This window comes from Oikopleura dioica, chromosome 1, assembly GCF_907165135.1.
Source record: "Oikopleura dioica chromosome 1, OKI2018_I68_1.0, whole genome shotgun sequence".
Classification (NCBI taxonomy): domain Eukaryota; kingdom Metazoa; phylum Chordata; class Appendicularia; order Copelata; family Oikopleuridae; genus Oikopleura; species Oikopleura dioica.
This window is the reverse complement of record NC_137291.1, coordinates 240,126-264,253: the sequence shown is the minus strand read 5'-3', so window position 1 is coordinate 264,253 and position 24,128 is coordinate 240,126. Positions and strand designations below refer to the sequence as shown.

General features: G+C 36.8%; 3 protein-coding genes across 3 annotated transcripts; 2 read left to right on the top strand and 1 right to left on the bottom strand.

Annotated features, from left to right (window-relative positions):
• Positions 1-1,986: 1,986 nt before the first annotated feature.
• Positions 1,987-3,473, top strand: LOC145698708 (uncharacterized). Its single transcript, XM_081775923.1, has 4 exons — positions 1,987-2,067; positions 2,643-2,753; positions 2,799-3,048; positions 3,094-3,473. The coding sequence occupies exons 1-4, from the start codon at positions 1,990-1,992 to the stop codon at positions 3,345-3,347; spliced, it is 693 nt and encodes a 230-aa protein (XP_081632049.1). The 5' UTR covers positions 1,987-1,989; the 3' UTR covers positions 3,348-3,473.
• A 1,321-nt stretch (positions 3,474-4,794) lies between these two features.
• LOC145702457 (uncharacterized) lies at positions 4,795-13,903 on the bottom strand. The gene is made up of 4 exons (XM_081779689.1): positions 13,820-13,903; positions 13,492-13,774; positions 11,089-11,391; positions 4,795-5,012 (listed from the first exon to the last, which is right to left on the bottom strand). Exons 1-4 carry the CDS (start codon positions 13,871-13,873, stop codon positions 4,795-4,797), a joined length of 858 nt encoding a protein of 285 aa, XP_081635815.1. The 5' UTR covers positions 13,874-13,903.
• A 5,476-nt stretch (positions 13,904-19,379) lies between these two features.
• LOC145711405 (carbohydrate sulfotransferase 10-like) lies at positions 19,380-23,596 on the top strand. The gene is made up of 3 exons (XM_081789108.1): positions 19,380-19,447; positions 20,198-20,487; positions 23,209-23,596. The coding sequence occupies exons 2-3, from the start codon at positions 20,245-20,247 to the stop codon at positions 23,503-23,505; spliced, it is 540 nt and encodes a 179-aa protein (XP_081645234.1). The 5' UTR covers positions 19,380-19,447; positions 20,198-20,244; the 3' UTR covers positions 23,506-23,596.
• The last annotated feature ends 532 nt before the right edge of the window (positions 23,597-24,128 follow it).

Sequence of the window (24,128 nt, the reverse complement as noted above, 5' to 3'; positions counted from 1 at the left end):
CCCGGAACCCTGTCCCCCGACTCGAACCCTTAGAACCAGAGTATCCCCCCTCCCCCAGGTTATCCGCGTAGTTTCCCCTTTCTCCCAGCGTTCAGGCACCATGCCGAAGGTGGTGTTACTCCTGTCTGGGGGGGACGCCCTCACTCCACAAGAGGGCAGCGGCCTCGCCTGGGGGCAGATACCTCTGCTGGCCCTTAGGGCCCTGATGCCAGAGGTCCGGTGGCATCAGGAGTCGGGATTGCCGGAATAGTGTGGGACTTGGGCTTGGGTTGCGGGCAATACTGCAAAATGCGAAATTTCGCTCGTGCCCTACCCCCCACGCACCTCCATTTTTCAGGAGTATCTATCCGGTGAGGGTGGCCTAGGGGTGTCCAATCGGGTGCATTTACTTCCTGCACCCTTGCTCAAGGGGCTGCCTGCCGAAAGATTAGTCGGGTCACCGGACTGACCTCGGTTAAAAAAATAATTAACCCTTTTAATAATTAACTCAAAGAGTTTATTGAAAAAAGGGGGGGAAATTAGGGGAGACGGGCGGCGTGAGTCCGGAGACTGAGGTGGCCCGCAGAAAAAAGTTCGCTTATGCGCGCGAACCTACGCCTAGAACGCCTACGCCTACGCATAAGCGCGTGTGCAGCGCAGCGCGCTAACGCGCGCTCAGCGCTGCGAGCCGCTGCACCACCACCGTCCAGACCGGCGAGCGAGGCGCTGAAAGCGAGCTCTCGAGGCTCTGCCCGGCTTTGATTGGCCAAGAGGCGCGCTCGTTGCGCGCCGCCGAAAAAAAGAGGAGGAAGAAGAGAAAAGGGAGAAAAAGGAGCGAAAAACGAAGAAAAGAGGATGGAAGGTCGGGCAAGGGCAATTTTCAGAAATTTAATACAATTTTAGCCCTTAAAATGGGTGTCTTATTAATTTTTATTGAATTTTTGTGCATAAAATTGCATTTTTATTATAAAAATATCATTTTTTAAAGAAAAATGAAAATTTTTGAAAATAGGTTAATTTTCCCTTGCCGAAAATGGGTTAATTATTATTTTTGATCCTTATTTTTTGATTTGACACGCATTAAAAAGCATTAAAAGTAACTTAAATACATTATTAAAATGAAAAAAGCCATTCTCAAAAATGGGTTAAAATTTGCTTGCCGATGATGGGTTAAGCGAGGGCCATGTGTTTTTTCTGGAAGAGTACCTCCTATTTAGTAACCCAAAAAATATCAGAGCCGCCCGCGGTCATGGCCCCGAAATTTCCGACCCTACTGTAGATAGGGTGGTCGCTAAAAAAATCAACTTTTGATCCAAAAGGTCTGTAGGAGTAATTTTTTGATATAAGGATATTTCAAGTGAATGAAATAAATTTATCAAAAAAAAAATTTTAAAATTTTGAAAAAAGTACTATTTTGAGAGCTTCAAAAGTACGAAAAAAACTATTTTCTGAGCGACACGAGATAGAGAGGAATGGAGCACGCCACTGAAAAGAGCATCGTCGTTTTATTAAGATGAAAAAATAAAATCTTTTGGGTTTCATCATCTTCCAGTACTTTTTGACAAAAAACTGTATTCTAGCCCCGGAGGACCTTGGAGGACCCTATCTGCTGGAAGACTTTTTTACTGGAGAACTTTTTGAAATACAAAAATACTTTAAAATATCAATTTTATTCATCCTATGTACTGTGGTACAGTGTCACATGACTGACCGGAGGACTTTTGGAGGACCTTCTCCTGGAAGAGAGACTGTGATGGAAGACGATGTAAAAAACAAATTTTTTTACTAAATATACTTCATCTCTAAATCAGAGTACATTGATCACGTGACATCCCGAAATGAATGAAAACATGTAATACTGATTCATTGCAATAACAGAATTCTCTTCTTGAGAATTAATAAATTGACTGCGAGACCGCGAAAACTAGACATGTATTCTGCTGAATTATCACTTTTCCCGGTTTTTTCCAAGCTTTTTTGAACAGAGAATAGTCTTGCCTTTGCGAGAGTATGAGATTTCTTTACTTTTTCTTTCTCAAATATTTTGTGTTGTCTGATCATGAGGGATGTCCTCTTCAAGTCTCTCAAGTAAGAGACTTCTTGATATCAGAGAGTCTAATTTCTGAAGAAAAATGGAACCAACAAAGAGAACTTTATAATAAAAACAAGAGTTATTGGTCAAAATTCGTCCGAGTTGGTTCCAGCCTCTTTAAAAATGTTTTTCGAGCGATTTACCAGGAAAACAGATTTTGGAATATGGAAATGGAATTATTTTATTTTCGTCAAAAAGATTCCGATGCTTATAAAAAAAAGAAAGTTACGTTACTTTTGGCGGATCCTTATTCCTCAAAATTTCATCATTTTTGCCAAGCGAAAACAAGAAGACAGTCACAAGCGACGAGCGATTACTGTGACATTGACAGCGAAAATTTTTCCGTTTCGAAAACCGAAGATTTTTCTCATAATTCTTAGTAATTTTTTTTCTAGATGGTGTCAAAGTCAAAATTTTGTTTATTTACAATCGTGTTTCTCTCGTAAGAAAGGCTATAAAAAGAGACCGAAAAACGAAAAAAATCATATTCTTCAAGTTCAAGAATTTTTTTCTCAAACAGAGATATTTCTAATTTCTCTTTACTTTGAGTATTAACTTTTATTTTCTTTAGATGGGCGTAACGGCATCGGTCATGCTCTACGCGAGCGTGACTATCACAAATCTCGTGTTAAATGCGGTCACTTTGTCCCGGCAAAATCACGAAGACATCGAGCTTTTTGCGGTATTATTATAATCATAAAACTATGAAAAATAAAATTCGTATAAGGAGAACATTGAAGAAAATGATCTCAAACGCATATTTTGCAGCTGTGCGATTAAAAATAGAGCAAAACAAGTATCCACCCTTGAGTCCGTCTCTCAATGTTTGGGAGATTTAGGGGAAGTGCTTATCTTAAGTGAGGAGGAAATGCTTGAAGGCAGAAAGGAGTTAGAAGAAAACTGGCCCTATATTGATACAAATGGAGACGGAACCCTTGACCTCGAAGAGTTTTCGGACTCGCTGGCCTTGTTATCATGTGAGAATCATTTAGTACCTGCTTCTTATCCAATATTATATTCAGTGACAGTCTCCAAAAGCCTCATTGAAGGCGTGGGCAATCCAGATGGTGGACTCAACATGATGGAGTACAAGAACATCGTCAATCTCTTACTGAATTCGGCCCGTCAGATCATGACAATCAATTTCGCCTTTGAAACTGAGTTACTCGAGTACTTTGACACATCTCAAACCGACGGCAACCCCTCGGAATTGAGCGAGTCGGAGCTGATGCGCCTTTTGCCCCGCGTTTGGTCGCGTTCCGTCGCCGACTGTTGAAAGGCTTCAAAAACTTTCAAGAACTTGATTCAACAAGTTTATTTACTTCTCGTGTTGATTCGCGATATTTATTCTTTCTGTCAATCTTCGCAGAAATGACCCTAAAAATAAATTTCCTCCACCAGATTTCTTCAATTTTGGAGGTCCTCCGGGTCCTCCAGATGTCACGTGCATAACGTTTTTTTAATATGTTATCATTTTTTAGTAAATCTTAAAAAATTAGAAGAAAAAAATTTTGCTTCTTCTTCCAGCAGGTTTCTTCCATTTTGGAGGTCCTCCGGGTCCTCCGGACGTCACGTGGGTGAATATTTTTGAATATTCATTAAATTATAATTAAATAAAAAAAAATTTTTTTTTTGGTCTTCCATCGGGGTGTCTTCCATTTCGTGGGGTCCTCCGGGGTTCCTCCAGCGCTAGAATACAGTTTTTGGCAAATAAATACGGGAAGAAAGCCGAACCCAAAGAATTTTTTCATTGGTCCTTACTAAACTCAATATGCTCTTTCTAATGGTGCCTTCACCTTTTTCTTATCTCGGCTCGCTCAAAAGTTACGTGATTTTAGTACTGTATTTTAGTACTTCACGTGACGTCAAAAAATTTTTTTTTCGAAAATTGAAATCTATACCTAAAATACTATAATAGTCCCAAAAATAAAAGAGTTCCCATTGAAAACAAAAAAGTTTCATTTTTTTAGCGACCACCCTAACTGTAGATCTATCCCTCAACTAAAAATGTAATTTTTAGGAAAAAAAATAATCAAGCGGTTTTGGCGCCAGGGAGCGCGGCAGGTGCCTAACTTGCGAAAAATAGCGATTTTCGCATATTTTCGAACACGCCTCAAGCCCACAAAATTATTGTTTTTTTTCAAACAAACTATATTTTCAGAAACAACTAACCTTGATCTAAAAATGTAATGAAGGACAGTTGAATTGTCCAAAAAAGTTTTATGTAATTACGATGATTCACATAAAGTACGATTTTCAAAATTTTGACCATATGAATTTCCTTCCAGGCATAGCCTAGACTCGATTTTTCGGGCATTTATTGATAGCTGAACTCAAAAGCTCTCTAAAAATGTATCATGCGCGGCCCTGAGACAATTATAAAAAAGGGATTATTTCTTCGTTTCCATGCAAAAACAGCACAAATGACCATTTCAAGCTCAATTTAAGGGACATTTACCTGACGATACGGAAAAATGATCAATATATTTTTTGTTCCTCTTTACCTAAGCATTTGAAAAATTATAAAAGAATTTGAAAATTCCCACTTTCGCAAAAGCAATGGGGACCCCCTTAAACATTGGCTTAACCAACTTCAATCATGTCTACTTCAATATCATTAATATTATGTCAATCGTGGCTTCTCCATCATCAATTCTGGTATCAACATCATCAATCCTGGCTTCACCGACTTCAATCATGGCTTCACCAATGCCAATCCCGGGTCATTGGAAGTCCATCCCAACTTCTCGGAAGTCATCATTTTCGTCAATTTCAATCTTGGCTTTTCCAAAGTCAATTTTAGAGAAACCATGATTGACAACAGAGAAGCCGATACTGACGTATGAGGGGCCAGGATTGACTTCTGAAAAGCTAGGATCGAATTTGTTGAAGCCGGGATTGAACTTGTTGAAGTCACGGCGACTTTGGCAAGCGGCGACCACTCATCAGCTCAGTTCAACGATTTTTTGGGAAGGACATATCAGCTCAGCGCAGCTCACAATATAATCTTGTCAATATTGGCTTCTTTGAAAACAGTAAAATCTTCTCAGCGCAGCTCTTTAGAGTGCCAGCTCAATTCAATATGCAAAATTTTCACTTGAGTTTTAACTAAAGCTAAGAAAAAAGCAAAATATTCAAAACTTGGAACGATTTCTTTCGAGCGAAATTTTCGCGAAAATTTTTGGTAAAAAGCGAAAGCGAAGCGAATTGAAATTTCAAAAAGCGAAAGCGAAGCGAATTCGCTTCGCTTTGCTTCGCTTCGCTCATGAGCGAATTCGCTAAGCGAATCCAGACCCTGGTTACAAATTTTCTTACACAGACGAAGTCCTTACACTTCGTTAGGAAACACCGTGAGTTTTGCGTGAATTTTGTTGGGTTGCTTTTGTAATAAAAATAATCCTACTTAGCATTTTGCCGCTACGAAAGTTAAAATTCATAGCTTATATGAAATGTTGTCTCTAAATGAAGATCTTTATTCAATACTAAGCAAAATAGTTCTGCATGCAGAATACCCTCCCTTTATCGCCTCTAGAAGGCAGTAAAGGCGATGAACACATTCTCGTCGGTGCGGGAAATTTGTCGTCGTAAATCTTTTAGTGATGTTTTTTTTCAGTTGATAAAAAGCGTTTATTAAAAAACAACACTGTTTGAAAGTAAAAGATAATCGCATAAAATAGAAATTAGAAAGGGCAAATAGATTGACTTGTAAGAAGATCGTTGAACACAGTTTCCATAAGACTGTAATCCGTGATTTTGTGATAAGCTGTTAGTCGAAGCAAATCACAATGAGTGTTGAATCGATTGTGAAAAGTGCTTGCTTTCTTTTGGTTCGACGCCACATTGGAGTTTTTATCGAAGTTTTCTTAGGGACACCCTTAAAGAAAATTGAAAAAAAAATTCGATGATTTTGATCTGTGAATCCAAAAATATAAGTTTAATTTTAAAAAGTCGATAAAAAATTTCCCGACAACCTTCCCCTAAAGATAAACGCCCAGCAAATGAAGACGCGAGGGGAAAAAATAAATTCAAATTATACAAACATTCGGGATCCCGAAAAGCTTGAAATGACAACCGTTTGACTTCCTTAAAGAGGGGGTCGTCAATATGGATTTCGAGGGGTGACCAAAAAACGGGGGTATGGCGCCCAGGTTATGCATGCATAACTTATGCAACATAAGTTATGAAAATGCATAACCTGGTTATGCACCCTTAGATAAATATCCTTTATTTAACATTTAATAGATAGATCCAGTACGCTTCGCCATATATATGAAAACACCATTTTGACGGGTTTACGGCGGGAGTAAGTCTTTGTAAAGACTTGGTCATTGCGCAAAGACTGAGTTTTTTTTCTCTCGGCAATAAGTCTTTTTATTAAAAAAATAAAAGACTAGGTCTTTTACACATCCCTCAAAAAACGATTGCTACAGTCGAATAATTGTTGACTTCCTTGTATCCGGCGCCAGCTTTGATTAATCGACAGTAAAACTGCCTTTGTTTGAATTATACATCGACACGGGTAGATCCTGGCCGTTTTCTCTGCTTTTTTCTCGAAATTTTACGTTTTGAATAAAAAACAAGCATTTTGAAAACAAAAATTTTTTCCATTTAGAATCCGCACAATTCCGGACATTTTGCCCTTTTTGCTGAAAAAAAAGTGTCCGGAATTGTGCGTAACGACTGTACATGATACACGTGCCACATCCACTCAAAGAAAACCGCTACACTTTCTACATAATAATCTTTATTGCCTCGAATTCATCGCCAAATCGAAATCGAAATTGAATTTGTCGCCAAAGTTCTAAAGTCAAACTAGATTACTTCTTAGGTTATGAGCATTGTTAGGTCTAAAAAGAGACGTCAAAAATAGTGAGAGGCTAAAAAATCGTCTCTTCCGACATATATTACTGTGAAATGTATTCTCGTCATGTCGATAATAATAAATCTGCTCTAGAATTTTCTTAAAGTGAACAAAATCTTCACTCCAAGATAATTTTAGCAATGTAGCAAGCTACCCTTTGCTACACGTTTTTTAACGCTGCTTCATGCTACACCTGCTACATCAACATGTAGCAATTGCTACATTGCTACATTACTACACTGCCTTATATGATATAAGTTATATCCAAGCCTGCTTAATTGAACATGAAGAAAAGAACATAAAATTCATTGAAAATGACATTTTAAACCATTTCCAGAGCAAGTGTGCGGCGCACACTGTGCGCTCCGCGCTTGACTTGTAGAAAATTCATTGCCAAAACAGGTTACACTTCTACTGTTCCGACTGTATTTTGCAAGTTGAGAAAGTTTCTAGAATAAAGACTCACTCCCGCCGTCACCCTTTTGATGTCTTTTGGTATGAGTTAAGCATAAAATTGCTGCAATTTTCATCGAAAATGCATAACCAGGTTCTGGCAATATCTCGGCGCCCAACACCCCAAAAAACCATCATTTTAAAATTTTCACGAAAATGGCCCTACTTTGAGGAAATTTTTAGCAGATTTTTCCGGCCTAATTTTTTTAGTCTTTGCCGATGAATTATTTCAAGCCTATCCTATTTTAACGCTTGAACGCATATTGCGCAGATTTAGCTAAAAACGCGATTTTAGGTCGACTTTGACGCTCGATTTCCTCATTTTTCCCTTGAAAGTTTTCTCTGAAACCAAGCCGCCCACATTATTTTAACCCTTTTAAACTTATTTAGATTGAGAACAAAACAAATTTGTTTGAAAAAAATTGAGTTTTTTAGGTTGAAAGAATCCTGATTCTCGACCACCACCCCCTTAAAGCTCGATATCTCCTTCTTTACTTTGCCAAAATTTTTAATGGACCCCCACTTTAGGAGCTCTTTTTCGACTAGGAATCCGAATCTGGCATTGAAAAAAATTTTTGACTTTAGGATAAAAATTTGGCTTCAGAACGAATATTTCCGATTTTTTCGAATCATGCTTTTTTAGCTTTTCAACAGCTCCGAATTAATTTTTCCGTCGATGAAAATTATTTTTTCCACGTTTAATCGCATTGTTGCATCGAATTAAATAAAAATTTTATCATAAGTATATATTTTGCACATTTGTATTTGCGATCAATGAAATTGAAGAAAATTAAAAAAAAAAATGATTTCGAACCCTGACTGTAACGCCTTCGCAGAAAATCCATCGATGCAGCATTTTCATCTTTTGGTTTGAGGCGGCGATAAGGGAGCCAACGTAAGCATCATCAAGTGGAGTTACTGGCACAATTGGGATAACATTCGCCATTTGGAGTGAAAAGCGCCCAGTTGTAACATAAGCGAAGCCGGAGAAATAATCCGGATAACTTTCTTCAGGATAAACTTGCTTCGGAACAAAGTATTTTTCAGGGATGATTACTTTTGACATTTATAAGTTATAATTTTTTACTGAGCCATCGTGGCGTGGTTGTAGGCGGTCACGAGGAGACTTTTCTCCCATTTCGCCGAAATTTTAACGAGGAGACTTTTTCTCCATTTGACCATCTTCTGAGAATTTTCGAACGAGGAGACTTTTTGCAATTATTTTCTCTAGATGAATTTCACTGTGTAGATTCTACGCCGTAGAAGATGAATGTTCGACTGATTGTCTACAAAAAATAACTGGAGAAATTTATTCTTCAGAGGATAAGTAAGAAAATAGATTCGGCAGGAGAAAATTACAAAATCTAATAACCCCCAACCACGGGGCTACTTCGCCCCTTAGGTCCAAAAATGCCGGGGTCTAGTCTAGGGTTCCTTAGGGTTACCTTCAGGCCTATACTAACCCTAGCCTATGATAGGCTGCCTATCTCCCTCGGGTAAGTTTGTTCTCTGATTTTGCCCAGTCCAAACTACAAATTATTCCTCAAAAGCTCAGAATTGGCGAGCCCAAAGAGTGCCTAAGTATATAAAAAAGATAAAGGACTTCTCCATTTTATGAGGATATTCTACTAAATAATAACACCGCCAACAAGTTATCATCCCTGAAATTTACTGTCTAGTTCACGTATCGGCTTTGTCCATTTTGGAATCTTGAGACATCCTGTTGCTTCGAACTCAGAATCGCGTATCAGTTCGAGATCCTTCTTTAGATTTTTAGGAATGATAAGAACGTCATCATCGCCTTTGAAGACAAAATCTACATTGTGACAATTCCTTTTGATAAAATTGAGGTAACCAACGTCTTTGAAGGAAAGATTGAAGAGACTCTCCTTGAAGTCGAACTGGGGTCGGAAACTTATATCAATAAGAGAATAGACTAAGACTTGTCCTTTTGGGAACTCCACATTTTGCTCCCTTTTTCAATTTCAAAAGTCTTACAAGTTTTTTATTTAATAAAGTAAACTTTCAGTGACAACATCATTGTTAGCCCGATAACGCGAGTTTGAAATTATACGATAACGAGAGCGGGAGCAGTTAGTGCACCCGGGCCATCTAGAACAATTTTAAGCAAAAAGAGGGCAAAACTGCTTGTTTTCTTGGTCTGTAAGACGGCGCTTTCGTCGGATTTTTGAAAAATGCTCGGTCTAGAACTCCTGAGAACTCTTTTTTCTGAGGAAAAACGCGAAAAGAACGCGCGCTCTCTTGATGAATGTTATGTAACATTGAGTTCTCGAGACGAATTTCCAAAAATTTCCTCCTTTTTTGTAAAGAATAGGGATTAAATATAGAGTATGAAGATTTTTTAAAGTCAAACTAAGTGAGGAATAGATGCTAGAATCTAAGTTTTTTTGAATTTTTCGATTATCTTCAAAATTGAAGAAAATCACAATGCAACAACTAGCTCTGGGAGCACTTAGTGCTCCCGCTCTCGTTATCGGGTTAACTTGATATTATATGTTATTTTGACTATATTTTTATATGTTATTCCAAAAGAGACGCTTTTAAATTTACCGAGTGAAAAAAACGTCTCTTCTTAGAAAAATTTTATAAAGTTAGCGTTTCCTATTTATCGGTGCGCTGGTTAAATTCAAGACTAAAAGTTTTTGGATACTGAGCGTCGGTTGAAGAAGCAGGGGATGCGATACATGAAAAAAGCTTCATCGTGGAACTTAGCTTCACATGTAAACCTTTACGCCATTATCATTTTCATGTATCACTTGCCCTGCTACCTCAAACGGCTACCTCAAGCGTCATAAGTTCCAAAATTTTCTGACTGTACCAGTTCATCTAGCGAAACATATACATATATATTTTTATTTAGCTAACAAGGATTTCAAATCTTTTTTCAGATCTGAAATATCTCATCTAGAACTTGAGATATGAAACATTCTATAGGCCTGCTAATGCAATTAATTTCCGATTTATATATCAAACTATATATTTTCTGAAAGCTTGAAAAATCTTCATTCTAATTTTAGGAACCGTTCCTAATTTTAGGAACGCCATTCTCCTACCCCCGCAAAAACCTGCTCTTTGGCGTTTTTTTTTGTAAAATCAACAATTTTTAGTCTAGAATCTAATCTGCGCACCGAAAAAAGGAAACGCTTTTTTTATAGTATCTTTCTTAGAAGAGAAGTTTTTTCGACTCGATATATTTATAAACGTCTCTTTTAGAATCTCATATAAAGATATAGCCAAAAAAACATTTAGTTTGACTTTAAATATTTCAACAAAATGTGTTATTCTAAGATTATGAGCATAATTATTAATTTTTTGATGTCGACGAGAGGATTAACAAGATTACTAATCAAAAATCGGGCTTTAAGAGGCGTCTCAAAAGGGTTTAAACTTTCTTTTGACATATAAAGAATCTTGAACAACCCAACTTCTACCGGGGTCAAAAATTGGCTGAAAATCGTTGTTGACACCCTTAAGCTAAAAACGATGAGTAAAGCCAAAAATACAAAATTAAGGTAATACCTTAATTTGATAATACCGTATTATCTTCAGCTGAAATCTCATGAGGACACGTCAAAACTCAAATTATCAATGGAGAATTGACTCTTTCTCATAATGAGAATCTCATTAGATTTTTTAGTCTCTGTCAAGTCTAGTCTTATAAGTCTTAAAAATTTCAAGATACGTTTCCGATCCCAAGAATCGAGGATGAGCAAGTCTTCTTTGATGTTTGCCTCTTCTTCGAGATCTTTATCGTTTCCAGTGATAAATACAATCTTGATTTCGAATCCAATCTTTTTCCAAATATCTTTTCTTAGCCATGTTCTTCTCAGAATTTCCCTTTCATGAATCGCTCCTGGTATTGATTTGATCCCAAAAATGAGCGAAGTTAGACTTGGATCTTGAAAATCACATGCATTTGGCTCTTGAATGATTGCAGGTTTCAGGTGTTTGTTGAAGCGGATCATTTGATTAAGGTACGGAAAATCTGAAAAAAAGACTTATTGAAGCCAAAAATCAAAAACTTTATACAATTAAAATGTAAGAATATAATATATTATTTTTAAGGAACCCCCCCCCCCGGTCGCTTTTTCGAAAAATTAAACTTCTGAATTATAATATTTTGACCCCGGAAATTGATTATACAGGTCAAAAAAACGATTTTCTAGCATCATTTTTCGGGGGTCTCTCTCGACTACTCCACCCATAAAAACGTATTTGAAATTGGACTTTTCGCCAAAAACTGACAAATAAGCCCTTATTTTGGCGAAAATATTGAATTCTCTTCAAGAGACTAATAGTCAAATATTCTTCTTATCAAGTTTTTGAATTAAGTTTAACTTAAGGACGCATTAAAAACCAATAATATGGTGTTTTTTATAAATTTTTATTTTTCGAAAGAAAAAGCTGAAGGGGGGGGGGGGGTTCTTAAAAAATACAAAAAGTACCCTGGAATTTTTGGTAAACAAAAAAAAAATTTAAGAAAAAGGATGAGAACCCAAAGGGATGAGCAAGAAAGGAACTGAAACCAAAGGAGTGATTTGATCGATTCGGTTTTGATAGGTTTGATAAACTTGACGAGGCACACTCCACTTTGTGTCGCAGTCAAAACTTCGCACCAGTACTCCAAAGGTCTCCAGCCGAGCAAGTAGGAAACAAGACCGCCGACCAGAGTCCGAAATCTGGTAGAAAGTCCGTGCTCCCGCTCCCTCACCCTGAAAAAAGGGTGCTCCCTCGTAAAAAATCCGTAGTCTGAAAAATTTTCTAATAATATACTTTAAGGAACCCCCGTCAAGAATTTTTGAAAAATCTTTTTTGGGAATATTAAAATTTTGACCCCGGAAATGGATTCTTTGGGTAAAAAACGATTTTGAGGATTCATTTTTTGGGGCTCTATATACATATACTTTATCAATTAAGAAATATACAATACATGTACTTATAATCCGAGAAAAATATATTTTTCTCAAATTATTAAAGTCAAACTAAATATTATTTTGGCTATTTATCTATATGAAATTTTTTAAGAGACGTTTATAAGAATATCGAATCGAAAAAACGTCTCTTCTATGAAAAATACCACAGTTATTTTGGGAAACCTTCGAAACTATTCTGCATGCAGAATAGTTCTGCAAAATGCAGAATAGTTTTGTCGAAAAAAGAACTATTTTCCGACGAAATAATTCTACATGCAGAATAGTTCTGCATTTAAGAAAAACGACTTTTATCAAAGGAGGCGCGAGAGTAGAGAAAGTTGACCACCTTCAGAAATGAGTTCCCTACCAGAATTTGCACTACCCGCAGCGTGCTTCCAAACAGTGAAATTTTGTCTATAAATGAAGATCTTCTTTTCAACACAATGCAGAATAGTTCTGCACTTGTGCAGAATAGTTCTGTATTTTGCAGAATAGTTCTACATTTGCAGAATAGTTCTGCATTCGACAGAATAGTTCTACAAAACGCAGAATAGTTCTACTTTTTGCAGACTAGTTCTATTATTTGCAGAATAGTTCTGCATGCAGAATAGTTTCGACCCCCTCCCGTTATTTTCCTCTTTTGTGGACATTTTTTGTCCAAAATTTCTATAAAAATGTCCACTAAAGAGGGCAAGAGTTTTCAAAAAAATGTCCCCTCGTAGGGCCTTAAAATTTTCTCCTCGATAAATTTTTCGAAATATGGCAAATTTGCTCATCGAAACGTTTTTTTTTTGCCTGTTTTACCATTTTGGTCAATTAAACTGTATAAGCCATTGATTTCTTATAAAAAACATCCTGAATTTTGGAAATAGACCCTATTTCTTCCTATTAAATTTTCTCGGCTTGACAAATTTGCACAAAAGTGCAGCATTATCCTTGCAAAAGTGTCCAACAAAACCCCCATAAAATGAAGAAAAATTTTGTCTTTATGTCTTTGGAATCAAAAAATATTATCAAAATTTTAAAAAGTCGAAAAAAATCTTCTCGACCACCAACTACTTAAGCAGATTTTACTTATTTTTTTCCAGAAAGAAAAATTTGGTTTTGTCTCGCTTATGCCTTTTTTGATAAAAAAAATCTTGATTGTCGACCACCAACCCCATAATTTATACCTGGGTAAATACATTTGCCCTCTATTTTCTGCCGTTGTCCTCTCAATTCCGGATAATTTTCTTCGAGAAGCGTCAGGTTGAGAAAAATATCTGGCTCATCATCATTGCAATTCTCAAATTCGTTCGTTCTTATTTCAGTGTTCGGGTCTTCAAATATTGTTCTGTCGAGCAAGTTTTCTTCCTTCATTTCGTTAATAATCATATTTTGAATTTGATCTTCTTCATTTGGCGATAATTGAACCGGCTCATTAGTAATAAGATGAAGAAACAAGAGACCGATAAACTGAATAAAATCGTTTTATTATCATTCATTTAAAATTATCCCTACGCCATAAATGAAAATAGCAATCACATATTGACACTTTGCTCCTCTTTTCCTCATTTTGTGAGGATGCTGAAGATACACCCTTTCTTTAATTTATAGAGAAACTGAATTTATTGAGTTAATGTAAATATAGATATCAAATGTTCTAGAAATTTTCGGCTTGGAAAATTGATAATGTTTGTATATTGTAAACAAACCAAACCAATACTCATCTCAACAAACACCAGACAAAACAATAGACGCATATGTTTAGCGAAATAACTTCCTGAACACAACAAGCGATTTGAGTTTGAGTGCAGACCCTTGCGTTCTTGGCTAGATATGAGTCATTTTTGACCGTAGCGATCGACGCACACCCAAATTTCTTAATTCCAAATTCGCGTGGTTTCTTAGGGGTCTACAGAGGGTAATCGTTGTTCGCAAATTTGGCCCAGATCGAAGCTGGAAACTTTAATTTTTTGGGAAGAACCAAGAAAAGAAAATGATTTTATTGTATTTACTTTGGCTGTTCGGCTTATTTATCTTCCGAAAATGTTTTTTTTTCGTAGTTTGCCCTTCAATTCTTCAGCTTACAAATGGTTAGCTTACGTTTGAGCAATAACGCATAGCCTATACGACCACCAAGCATTATTCAGCCCCGCGCGGCGCGCCGAATAAGTAGTGTAAAAAACAGCGCCGACTTTTTTGTCTTATTCATAATTATGTCGACGTAATAAGTTTAAAACAATATTGTTAGAGATTTTGAACACTCAGCTGTTCACTCATGTTATTATCAAGGAGAAACAAATTCGACTTTTCGATAATGAGCGCAAGAGAAATCTTGTGCAAAGCGCCATCCCTCTGGGTGACGGCGGATTCCATTCTTTTAAAAGAATCATTCTTTTTCTCAATATTCTAGAGAAAATTAGGTAAAAATAGGTTTTTCGGATATATAAAAATTCTTGGATATCAAACTCTCTGGAGTTTCCCTGATAACTGGCGCGAAGCGCACACTCGCTCCTGAGTTATTTGCATAAAAAGGATTTTGTTTCTGAACTTTTGACTGTCTTTTATGCGTTGTTTCAGGTATTCTTAAAAAAGAATGATTCTTCACAAAGAATGGAACCCGCCGTCTACCATCCCTCTTGAGAAATTTCAAGAAATTTTGCAGAGTAGTTCGATTTAATCAATAAATATTTTAAGAATTTCTTTTCTTAAGTGTTTTTTATCAAAAATTTTTATCTATTTTTTTGATTTTTTCTGACGATGACGATGATTTTCCTAAAACGAAAATTCACAAAGTTTGCAAAAATGGCTTTTTTGCAGGCAGAAACCCTGAGGCAGAACAAAAAATGCAAGTAATTTTTCAGGCATCATGGTTTTGATTCCGGGACTGGGGTCGGCAGTTTTTGTAGAATGTTTTTTTGCAAAAAAAAATATGACGAAAATACATTTCAATCTAAGAACTATCGGAAGAGACGATTTTTTATCCTCTGACTACGCAAAGCGTCTCTTTTGAGACTCTTTAATGCACATTAGCTTTGAAAAAATCTAGTTTGACTTTAAAAATTTCGCGAAAAAATTTTTTTCTGAACTGCACAACTTACCTGCAAAGCAATTGACTTGTGCAGAGCAGTGCAGAGCAGTCAGTTTCTCCTGCCCTGCTCTGCTCTGCACAGTCCAAAATCTGGACACTGTGCAGAGCAGAAGCCGACCCCAGTTCCGGGATTAATTGAATAATACAGCAATCTCACTGGTTACCTTAAAATGCACTTCTCTTTTAGCTTTTAGCTTTATCTTCAGTGATACAACCGATTTTTATTTTTGGGCCAACTGTGTCGACTAAGAATTTTTTGAGATTTTTTTTTGCCCTATTGTGAAAAGGCTGTTGAATAATATGTCAATTTTTGACTTCTTTTGCTTCTCTAGAAACAAAATCTAATAATATTATTTTCTTCTCTGGTGTCCCAGAAATAAAATCAGATAAATTTTTAATGATGAGTGCAAACATCATGAAAATCATCAAATCAAAGGTAAAATTAGCAATTTTAAACCACAAAATATCAACGAACATGGCCGATGTGACATGTTTGCTGCGAATTATTTACCGATTGGGTCCCCCAAGATAAGCCTGAACCGAAATTCAAGATCAAATTTCGATGGAAATTTCTCAAAGTTGAATTTTTCAGTGAGAAACGAATGAAATGAATTTTTTTTTTTTGCCAGGTTACTATCGAAACACATACTTTGTGCTTTTAATATTTGATTGAATAAAACTGTTGGAAAAGTAGACAATTTTCGTGCTTTTTGCATTGACCGCCTTGTCTGCCTTGTCTGCCGAATTCGCCGAGTGAAGGTTCAACTCACTCAACTTACTGTATTTCATAGAAGGCACGTTTTTGACTCAATTCATTTGTCTCTTTTTAAATCAAACATAGCGAAAATTATATCTTTTCATGAATAATCCAAGGAGAATTTATTTATCTCAGATCAAGAGCATAATCAAAATGTGAAAATGAAGCTATTGTTCAAATGAAGTCTTTCCGTCCGATCGTTCTCCTGCCAAATCAATGTTTATTGTAATTGAAAGTCGCGGGCGAAGTGCCTACAAATTGATGTCAGATTTTTTAGGTGTAGGGCGCCCAGGTTCACAATTGTGAACCCGTTTCACAAAATTTTTAAAAGAACGAAATGAGGGGTCTGTATGCGTTCCGCGCCTGATTCCATAGAGAAACTCATTTTTGATGTATTTAACTTTCTCTACAACCGCGCCTTCAGTCAATTTGAGTCACTTTTTTGACCGAAATTGTTAACCAACCGATTGTGAACCTGGGCGTTCTGAATATTCGGATCCGTTCCTTATTTTTTTTTGTCGTTCTCAAAACACAGTTTCACTACTGGAGTTTAGGGACTAGGGTGGGTCACTTTCAGGATTGGTCTTCCGAACTTATTTTAATTTTATCAGGGGATAGTTCTGACACAAATAGAGAACTTTTTTCAATAGATTTGAAAAAAAAAAAATTTTTTGGAAATTTTTTCGATAATTCAGTATTGAAAAAATAGTTTTTCTAGAATAACTATTTTAAAAGTGACCCACCCTATTAGGGACACAAAATTTTGAGGCAGATGATGCCAAATAAAACTCGACCGAGGAATACGGTAACATTTCATTGAACATTACATATCATTTGTCAAAAAAAGACATTTATATACAGTAAAAACGCCTGGTCTGGGACGGCCTTAATCAACAAAAGCGTCCCAAACCAGGCGTTTTTTCATTTTCCTCTCTGGCGCGAATTTCGCTCGCAATAAGTTTAAAATCACCCCCTGGGCGTGTGCCTTTGATCTTAAACGGCCCGACCGTTTCAAACCAGGCGTACTTTTGACCGTCCCAGACAAGGCGTTTTTATTGTAACTAATAATTTCTCTATTTGTTAAACTTGTCTAAAAGACTGATTTCATTTTGGTTTGATTTTAAAAATTTCTTATGATAGTATTAAAATCGGCAGTTTTTGGCAGTCAACTTGCAGCTGCGACTGGTGGTTGTTTATTTTTGCATTCACTTGGCAGTTGCAGTTACAATTTTAGAAGGCTTGTTGCCTTTTCCTTTCACTGAAAGGAATCTGAAAGGCTTTCAGATTTCGAACTCTAGGTGGTGGGGATAAACGGATTAGTATTACAAAATTTCGCTGAGATCACGGTTTATGAAATGGTTGAATTCAAAAACTCTTGAGTTCTGCAGTCTTACAAAAGAAGCTCTGATGATGATCTTCCAACCGAAAACGTTCAGCAAACTGCAATTAACTCCTTCATTTATCTACACGATGTCATTTATCAATCATATAATTGGAATTATCAAAATTTTAGGCTGCAATCCTAATTTTTCTGATCATTGGTGGTTCTTTTGTTTTCTCCGGCTCCGGCAACTCGCAAAGCGATCCAAGATATGTCTTGCGTTCTTATCAAGAAAAAATCGGTAAACAAGCAAATGAAATAAACAAGCCGACTATGCCCGATTTGCTTAGGACTCATCATGAGTACTGCAGGTAAAATTTATTATAGCCAGAAGTTACTATCAAAGAAATCATATGATTTAATTTTTCATAAAAAGTTTTTGCGCAAAAATCTTTGCTATGGCAACTTGGTCCTAGGGTCGGCACCGACCACCGACCAAAACCCGACGAATCAAACCTGTGATTTTTATTCTTTATTTGGTCGGTGGTCGGGTATGGTCGGTTTTTGGTCGGTTTTTGGTCGGTCTTGGTCGGATATTGAACGGTTGACGGTGGGGTTGGTCGGTTTGGGCCAATGCCGAACTGCGATTCTTTGTTCGCGACAAACTTTCATGGAAAATCCATGAGAAAATTTGGCCAATCAGAGGCCCCTATTCGGCCTACCGGCCAATCAGTGGCCAGTATTTTTTTCTGGAAAAATTTGTCGCGAACAAAGAATCGCAGTTCGGCACTTCCCCGTCGGTTTCGGTCGGAAACCTATTCATTTTCTTCACCCATCGAGTATAATTTTAGTGATAACTAACAGCGGACCATTATTTCTTTTGGATAAAAACCGACCCGACCCGACCAAAAACCGACCACCGACCGACCGAAAACCGACCAAAAGTAAGGCGACCCGACCAACCAAAACGACCACGGATTTCGCCAAATTTTTGGGAGACCGACCAACCCGACCTGGGAAAATGGTGGTCGGTGCCGACCCTAGACTTGGTCCTAGCTCAAAAATGCGGGTAAAACCTTATTTGATAGGCATAATCTGATTTTACTGGGGGATAAAAAAGCGTTGAAAAAATTAGGCAGCAAAAACTAGAAAAAATTTTGGCAAGAAAAAATCGGTCAAAAATCCAGTCAAAGTAGGGCCATTCTCGCGAAAATGCACCAAAATGGTCATTGTTTAAAATTTCTTTAATTTCAACTCCTAAATCTTATTTTTATCAAATGATTTTGGGCTCAACAGATTTGGGACTCCAGAAATTGGGAGAATCTGTAGATTCCAAAAAATAAGATTCATATCCAGACTCTGTATATAACTTATATAATGTAAGCGAAATTACGATCACCCTTGAAAAAATTCTCGTCGACCCCCCCCCCTTAAAATGGAACAGAGCTTTTTCAGAACCCCAGACTTTGCTTTAAATCATTTTTAATTTAAGCCAAAGTCCACTAACAAGAACTTTACAAAATCGGGCTTCAACTCTCGAAGGACTTTCAAAAGGCGGGGTGAAGTTTTCAACCTGTCTCACGGCAAAGTCTGCGTCAACGGCGCTGACTCAAATCTTCCTCGAAATTACAGGATTTATTAAGGATCCAATCGGTGTTCAATTCAAGGAAGGACATAAATTATGGACGATTAATTGATTCTTAACGAATGAACGCATTCGCAAACTGGAATTTTTTCATTTTAAGCAACACCCCAAGTTTCTTGAAATTCCTGCGTTCAAAAATCAGCTTCCGATTTTGGCAGTGGCAACCGACATTATTTTTCAGATTTTGAAGTCATTATTTTAGAAAAAATAAAATTGATAAAAAGATTATATTATTCCTCAGATAAATGTCCAATTAAAGCAAATTCTCGATGGCGATCACCGAAGTAATAATGAATGCGATTCTCTCGAAAAGGGCTGTCTCTTGCAACCAGGTTCGTTTAACTAAGCTCGGTTCGACGATAAATCCTAATATAAAAATCTTGATTACCCGTTTTTGATCATGAGTTTCTACTATAAAGCAAGGGTTAGTTAATGCTACTAAAGGTAGCTCTTAAGGGGGTAGAACTAGGTTTTTCGAAAATAACCAATTCTAGACCGGCGCTCAAAGCCAGGCGAGCTTAGATATTTAAATTCTCTCTTCGGCTGAAGATTGAGCAAACGTAGATCTAACAACATTTCTCTTAAAAAATTTTTTCGTGAACAGAGTCACGTGACATGCCAAATTTTTGAAATTCCATTTGAAGATAGTTTAACCCTTTTTCTAGCAACATCTATGAAGAAATTTCCTTATCATAAGTAAAAACAGGTTTTTTTTTAATAAAAATGGCCCTCCAAAATTACTTTTATTCGAAAACCTTGGGGAAAACCCCAAGGCTTTCCATTTTGAATTATAAAGGTGGGTTTCAGATCCCAGGGCACCGCTTTACATTTAGACTCCTAATTTTAGAGTATTCAAAATCTCTGGGTGCAAATTTCTCTACACTGCAAAATTCAGAGCTTCTTTAACAAAATAGGAGCAGCTTTTTTCAAACTTGGGATCTTAAAATTTTTTCGCGATTTTGTCTAAGATGCCAAATTTTCGTGGCCCAAAATTATACGAAAAATAAAGTGCAACAGTAACGATTTTTGTGAGCCTTTGTTTCGAGTAAAAATTGAAGATTTATATTTACTCAAGTTTTTAGACCAAATCGACAAGGACTCTTTGCAATTCATTTTTGTTCGCGACCCGATGGACCGAATATTCTCCGCCTGGAAAGACAAAATGAACAGAACTGAGGATCGTGAAATGTACTACGAATTCCCTGGGAAGCAAATTATTAGAGAAGAGTTCGATCTTCCCGAAAATTTTCTGTTTCCGAAGCGAAAAATGGACGCGCATAAAATGGGATATTATGTCAGCTTTCAGATGTTTGCCCGGTGGTTGGCGAAAGACAATCATTACAAGACTAATATTCACTGGAATACACTTCAGGTATCTTCAATCATTAGCCTTATGGGCCATAAGTTATGGCGATCTTAGTACAAAAATTGGATTTTTTATAAATCGGATCCAAAAACAAAAATTCAATTCAAAGCATCTAACTAAGACGCACCAAAAGTGCTTATCCAAGTTAACAAATTTTACTTGAGTATCTTTTTGAAATTGCATAACTTGTAATACCATGGAGTTTAACTCTTTTGGGAGAAAGTCCCTGGTCCCATTCCCCCTTTCCCGCGCATTCTACTGTCAGAGGATTCAAGAAATTATTCCAAGCCCCTGTTTGGCGCTTTCTCGAATCTCGAAAGTCTGAGTGGAAGATAAATGTCCGCTGATTGGCTAGACATAGCTGCCGCAAAATTAGGCGCGCTCAGAATTGGGGTTCGCGCAAAGCCCATGTATTCTCGCGAACCTCAGATTCTCCTATCTCCACTTAGAGCTCAACTCCATGGTAGTTTCATACATTCATTTTGAAAATCCTGGCGATATCGGGGAGCTACCTCTCGTGGTCATTTCGTCAAATTTGTGTCTTATGGCAAGTTACCTCTCGAGGCTTTTTGCCTCACGTGGTCATTTCCTAACGACCTTAGTAATCTGAAAAGAAATGACGACTGCCACTGCAAAGTGACTGCCAATGTTGACTGCCAAAAACTGCCAATTTTGATACTGTTAAGGACCCTTCCCACGGCTCGGTTTTTCGAGAATTTCAAAGCCGTCTAGCGACTAAACAAGATGCCATATATTTTTTCCTAATAGAGATATGAAAAAGTCTCTACGGAAAGAATGTGTCCGCGAAAAATAAAAGTGAAATGATGGATCTTACAGCGATTTGAAAAACCGCAAAATCCAAACCGTGGGAGGGGTCCTTAAGGGGGTAGAAACAGCTTTCTCGATTTTGGACTGTAGCTACATAAAAGAAAACATAAGATTAATTTATATTAACGGAAATTCCTCATAAATGTTCCTAGAAAAGGGGTTGAGCTTCACATAACTGTGAATGAAATTTGCTAAACTATCAGGTGACTCGAGATATTCGTGTTTGAAAATTGGCGAAAATCGAGAATTTCGGAGAGATGAGTTGCTCCTGAGCCCGCTTATTCAAAAAATTGATGACTAAAACAAATTTCGAGAGAGATGTTCCTAGATCTAAGATGTATCTATCTAAAAATGAAGAGAAGATTTGAAACCGTAAGATTCTCTTGTCTGTAGCGTCGGTCAAAAAATGCCTTCTTCGGAAAAAAGCTGTTTCTACCCCCTTAATATAAATTTTTAAAATCAAACTTAATTCAAAGCAGTCTTTTTAACAAGTTTGCCATAAAAAAAACAACGTTATAAAAATGTCTCTTTTGATAAGAAAGATGGAAAAATATAGGTCTCGGGAGCAAAATTTGATCATAATTTATGATTCATAAACGTTTTTTTTTCTTTGTCAGTCTACAATTTTTGGACATTTTGTGTCGCACTATATTCTTAAAAAATAACCAGATAAGATAATTATTTGAAAAATTTTATTCTTTTCTGTCAGAGCGAATCAAGAGTAACTTTCGAAAAGTTCGAAAATTAAGGACCCCCCGTCAGCTTTTTTCGAAAAATCAAATTTCGGAATTTTTAAGTTTTGACCCCGGAAATGGACTCTACGGGTCTAAAAACAATTTTGAGGCTTCATTTTTTTGGGGTCTATGTAGACTCTAACACCCTCAAAATCGCATTTGAAAATTTGACTTTACGCCCAAAATTGACGAATTTGCCCTAATTTTGGCTAGAATATTGATTTTTCTTGGTCAAAAATTCCTCCTATCAAGTTTTTGTAGCAAATTTAACTTAAGTACGCATTAAGAACCAGAAATATGGTGTTTTTTAAATTTTCATTTTTCGAGGAAAAAGCTGACGGGGGGCTGGGGTCGGCAACTCGACACTCAAATCTCGTGTCGAGTCGAGTCGAGTCGAGTTCATTTTTCTTCAGCGAGTGTCGAGTCGAGTCGAGTCGAGTCGAGTTGTGTCGAGTTGTGTCGAGTTTTGAAAATGTGATGATATTCATATACATGATTCAAAATTTTGCCTCGACTGGCTTTCTAGGATGGTCTACCTCGGAAGATTTTTGAAAGAGATGATGACTCCGGCATTTTTGACCGTCAATGTCAGTAATTTATCTCGAAAAATTTCGACAAAACTCGACAAAAACTCGACACAACTCGACAACTCGACATAACTCGACACTAAAATTGGCTGTCGAGTCGAGTCGAGTTTTCAAAAACTCAACTCGACTCGACTCGACAACTCGACTGTCGAGTTTTTGAGTTGTCGAGTTGCCGACCCCAGACGGGGGGTCCTTAAACTGCGTTCAAATTTACAAATAATTTTGTTCGGGTTTTGGCAAAGAAAAAAACCAATTATGACCATGCCTCTCGGAGTATTTTCAAATAAGTCTTTCACACCTAACTTATCATCTAAATGTATAACGTCAAATAAGCCGATACATGATGACATCGAGAACCTCTCGACGATAAGCAAATTTCGTCGAGAAGCAACTTGCCACAAAAGGCAAATTAGGCCCTTTATCATATAGCGTACATCATAGAGGGTTATTTATAGATTTAAATAACAGTCGATTGAAAAAGCCGCCTAAATTTTGGGCGGTGAAATCAAGTCTTTTCACTTAAAACTTTTGTAATTTAGAGAGAGATTGTATAGAATTTGTCAATAAAAACATTGTAGAGCTCATGCGACATCTGCGCGTTCGATTTCGACTTTATCGGGCGCATCTCTCAAATGGACGAAGACATGCCTCGCTTGATGCAACAACTCAACGTCAGAAGCCCATCTTACGACGAAATTCAACAGGGATTCCAATCCGCAAATGCTCATTCAACGAAACATTCAAAATTGAAGATAGAAGAAGAGTTTTCAAAATTAACGAATGTCGAGTTGGAGAATTTATTGGCGATATATATTGGAGATTATGCTGCTTTCGGCTTGCCTATTCCTGGTTTCGCTAAGCCATCATTCATTTGATGATGATAATGAAAAATAGATTCTGTATATCTCCATTTTCAATTTTTTTTTTATTTCACATCAATATTTTCTGCTCAATTTTTTTTTTAATATTTACATGCATCATCGAATAAGAATAAATCAAAAAATATACAGTTGACTCGCACAATTTGGCCCTTTTTTGATTGGCAGATTTCTCGAAAAAGGGCCGAATTGTGCGGGTCCGAAATTCAAATTAATTTGCTGTTTCTTTAAAAAAGATCAATTTTGGAGCCCTTAAATGTTAAAATATAACTTTTTTATACAATTATCCCCGTAAATTCTACGTGTTTAACGGAAAAAAGAGTAAGAAATAGCATTTATCTCGTGAATACATCTTACAAAATACGTTTGAGCAAGAAAATTTTCATTAAGGGGGAGGTGGTCGAAAAATTTTTTGTCGACTTTTTAAAATTTTACTGATATTTTTGGATTCCTCGATCAAAAAGGAACAATTTTGGTCTCTCCCTTTTTTTGATTGGATTAACTTTAATATAGAAAATTTTTTATTTTATGTCATGAAGAAGAGATTTTTGGAATTTTAGAATTTGTTTATTTCGCACTTAAACCAACAAAACTTTATTTTTTTATGTATAATATGTTTT

What these genes read in the sequence shown, in the direction of transcription:
- LOC145698708 (XM_081775923.1), top strand. Translation starts at nt 1,990, where the DNA reads ATGAGATTTCTTTACTTTTTCTTTCTCAAATATTTTGTGTTGTCTGAT. An exon ending in GTCCTCTTCAAGTCTCTCAA is followed by an intron (nt 2,068 to 2,642) that starts GTAAGAGACTTC and finishes TATTTTCTTTAG; the next exon opens with ATGGGCGTAACGGCATCGGT. An exon ending in CTCGCTGGCCTTGTTATCAT is followed by an intron (nt 3,049 to 3,093) that starts GTGAGAATCATT and finishes TATTATATTCAG; the next exon opens with TGACAGTCTCCAAAAGCCTC.
- LOC145702457 (XM_081779689.1), bottom strand. Translation starts at nt 13,873, where the DNA reads ATGAGGAAAAGAGGAGCAAAGTGTCAATATGTGATTGCTATTTTCATT. An exon ending in TTGCTATTTTCATTTATGGC is followed by an intron (nt 13,775 to 13,819) that starts GTAGGGATAATT and finishes GATTTTATTCAG; the next exon opens with TTTATCGGTCTCTTGTTTCT. An exon ending in GGGCAAATGTATTTACCCAG is followed by an intron (nt 11,392 to 13,491) that starts GTATAAATTATG and finishes TCTTTTTTTCAG; the next exon opens with ATTTTCCGTACCTTAATCAA.
- LOC145711405 (XM_081789108.1), top strand. Translation starts at nt 20,245, where the DNA reads ATGGACCGAATATTCTCCGCCTGGAAAGACAAAATGAACAGAACTGAG. An exon ending in TTCACTGGAATACACTTCAG is followed by an intron (nt 20,488 to 23,208) that starts GTATCTTCAATC and finishes AAAACATTGTAG; the next exon opens with AGCTCATGCGACATCTGCGC.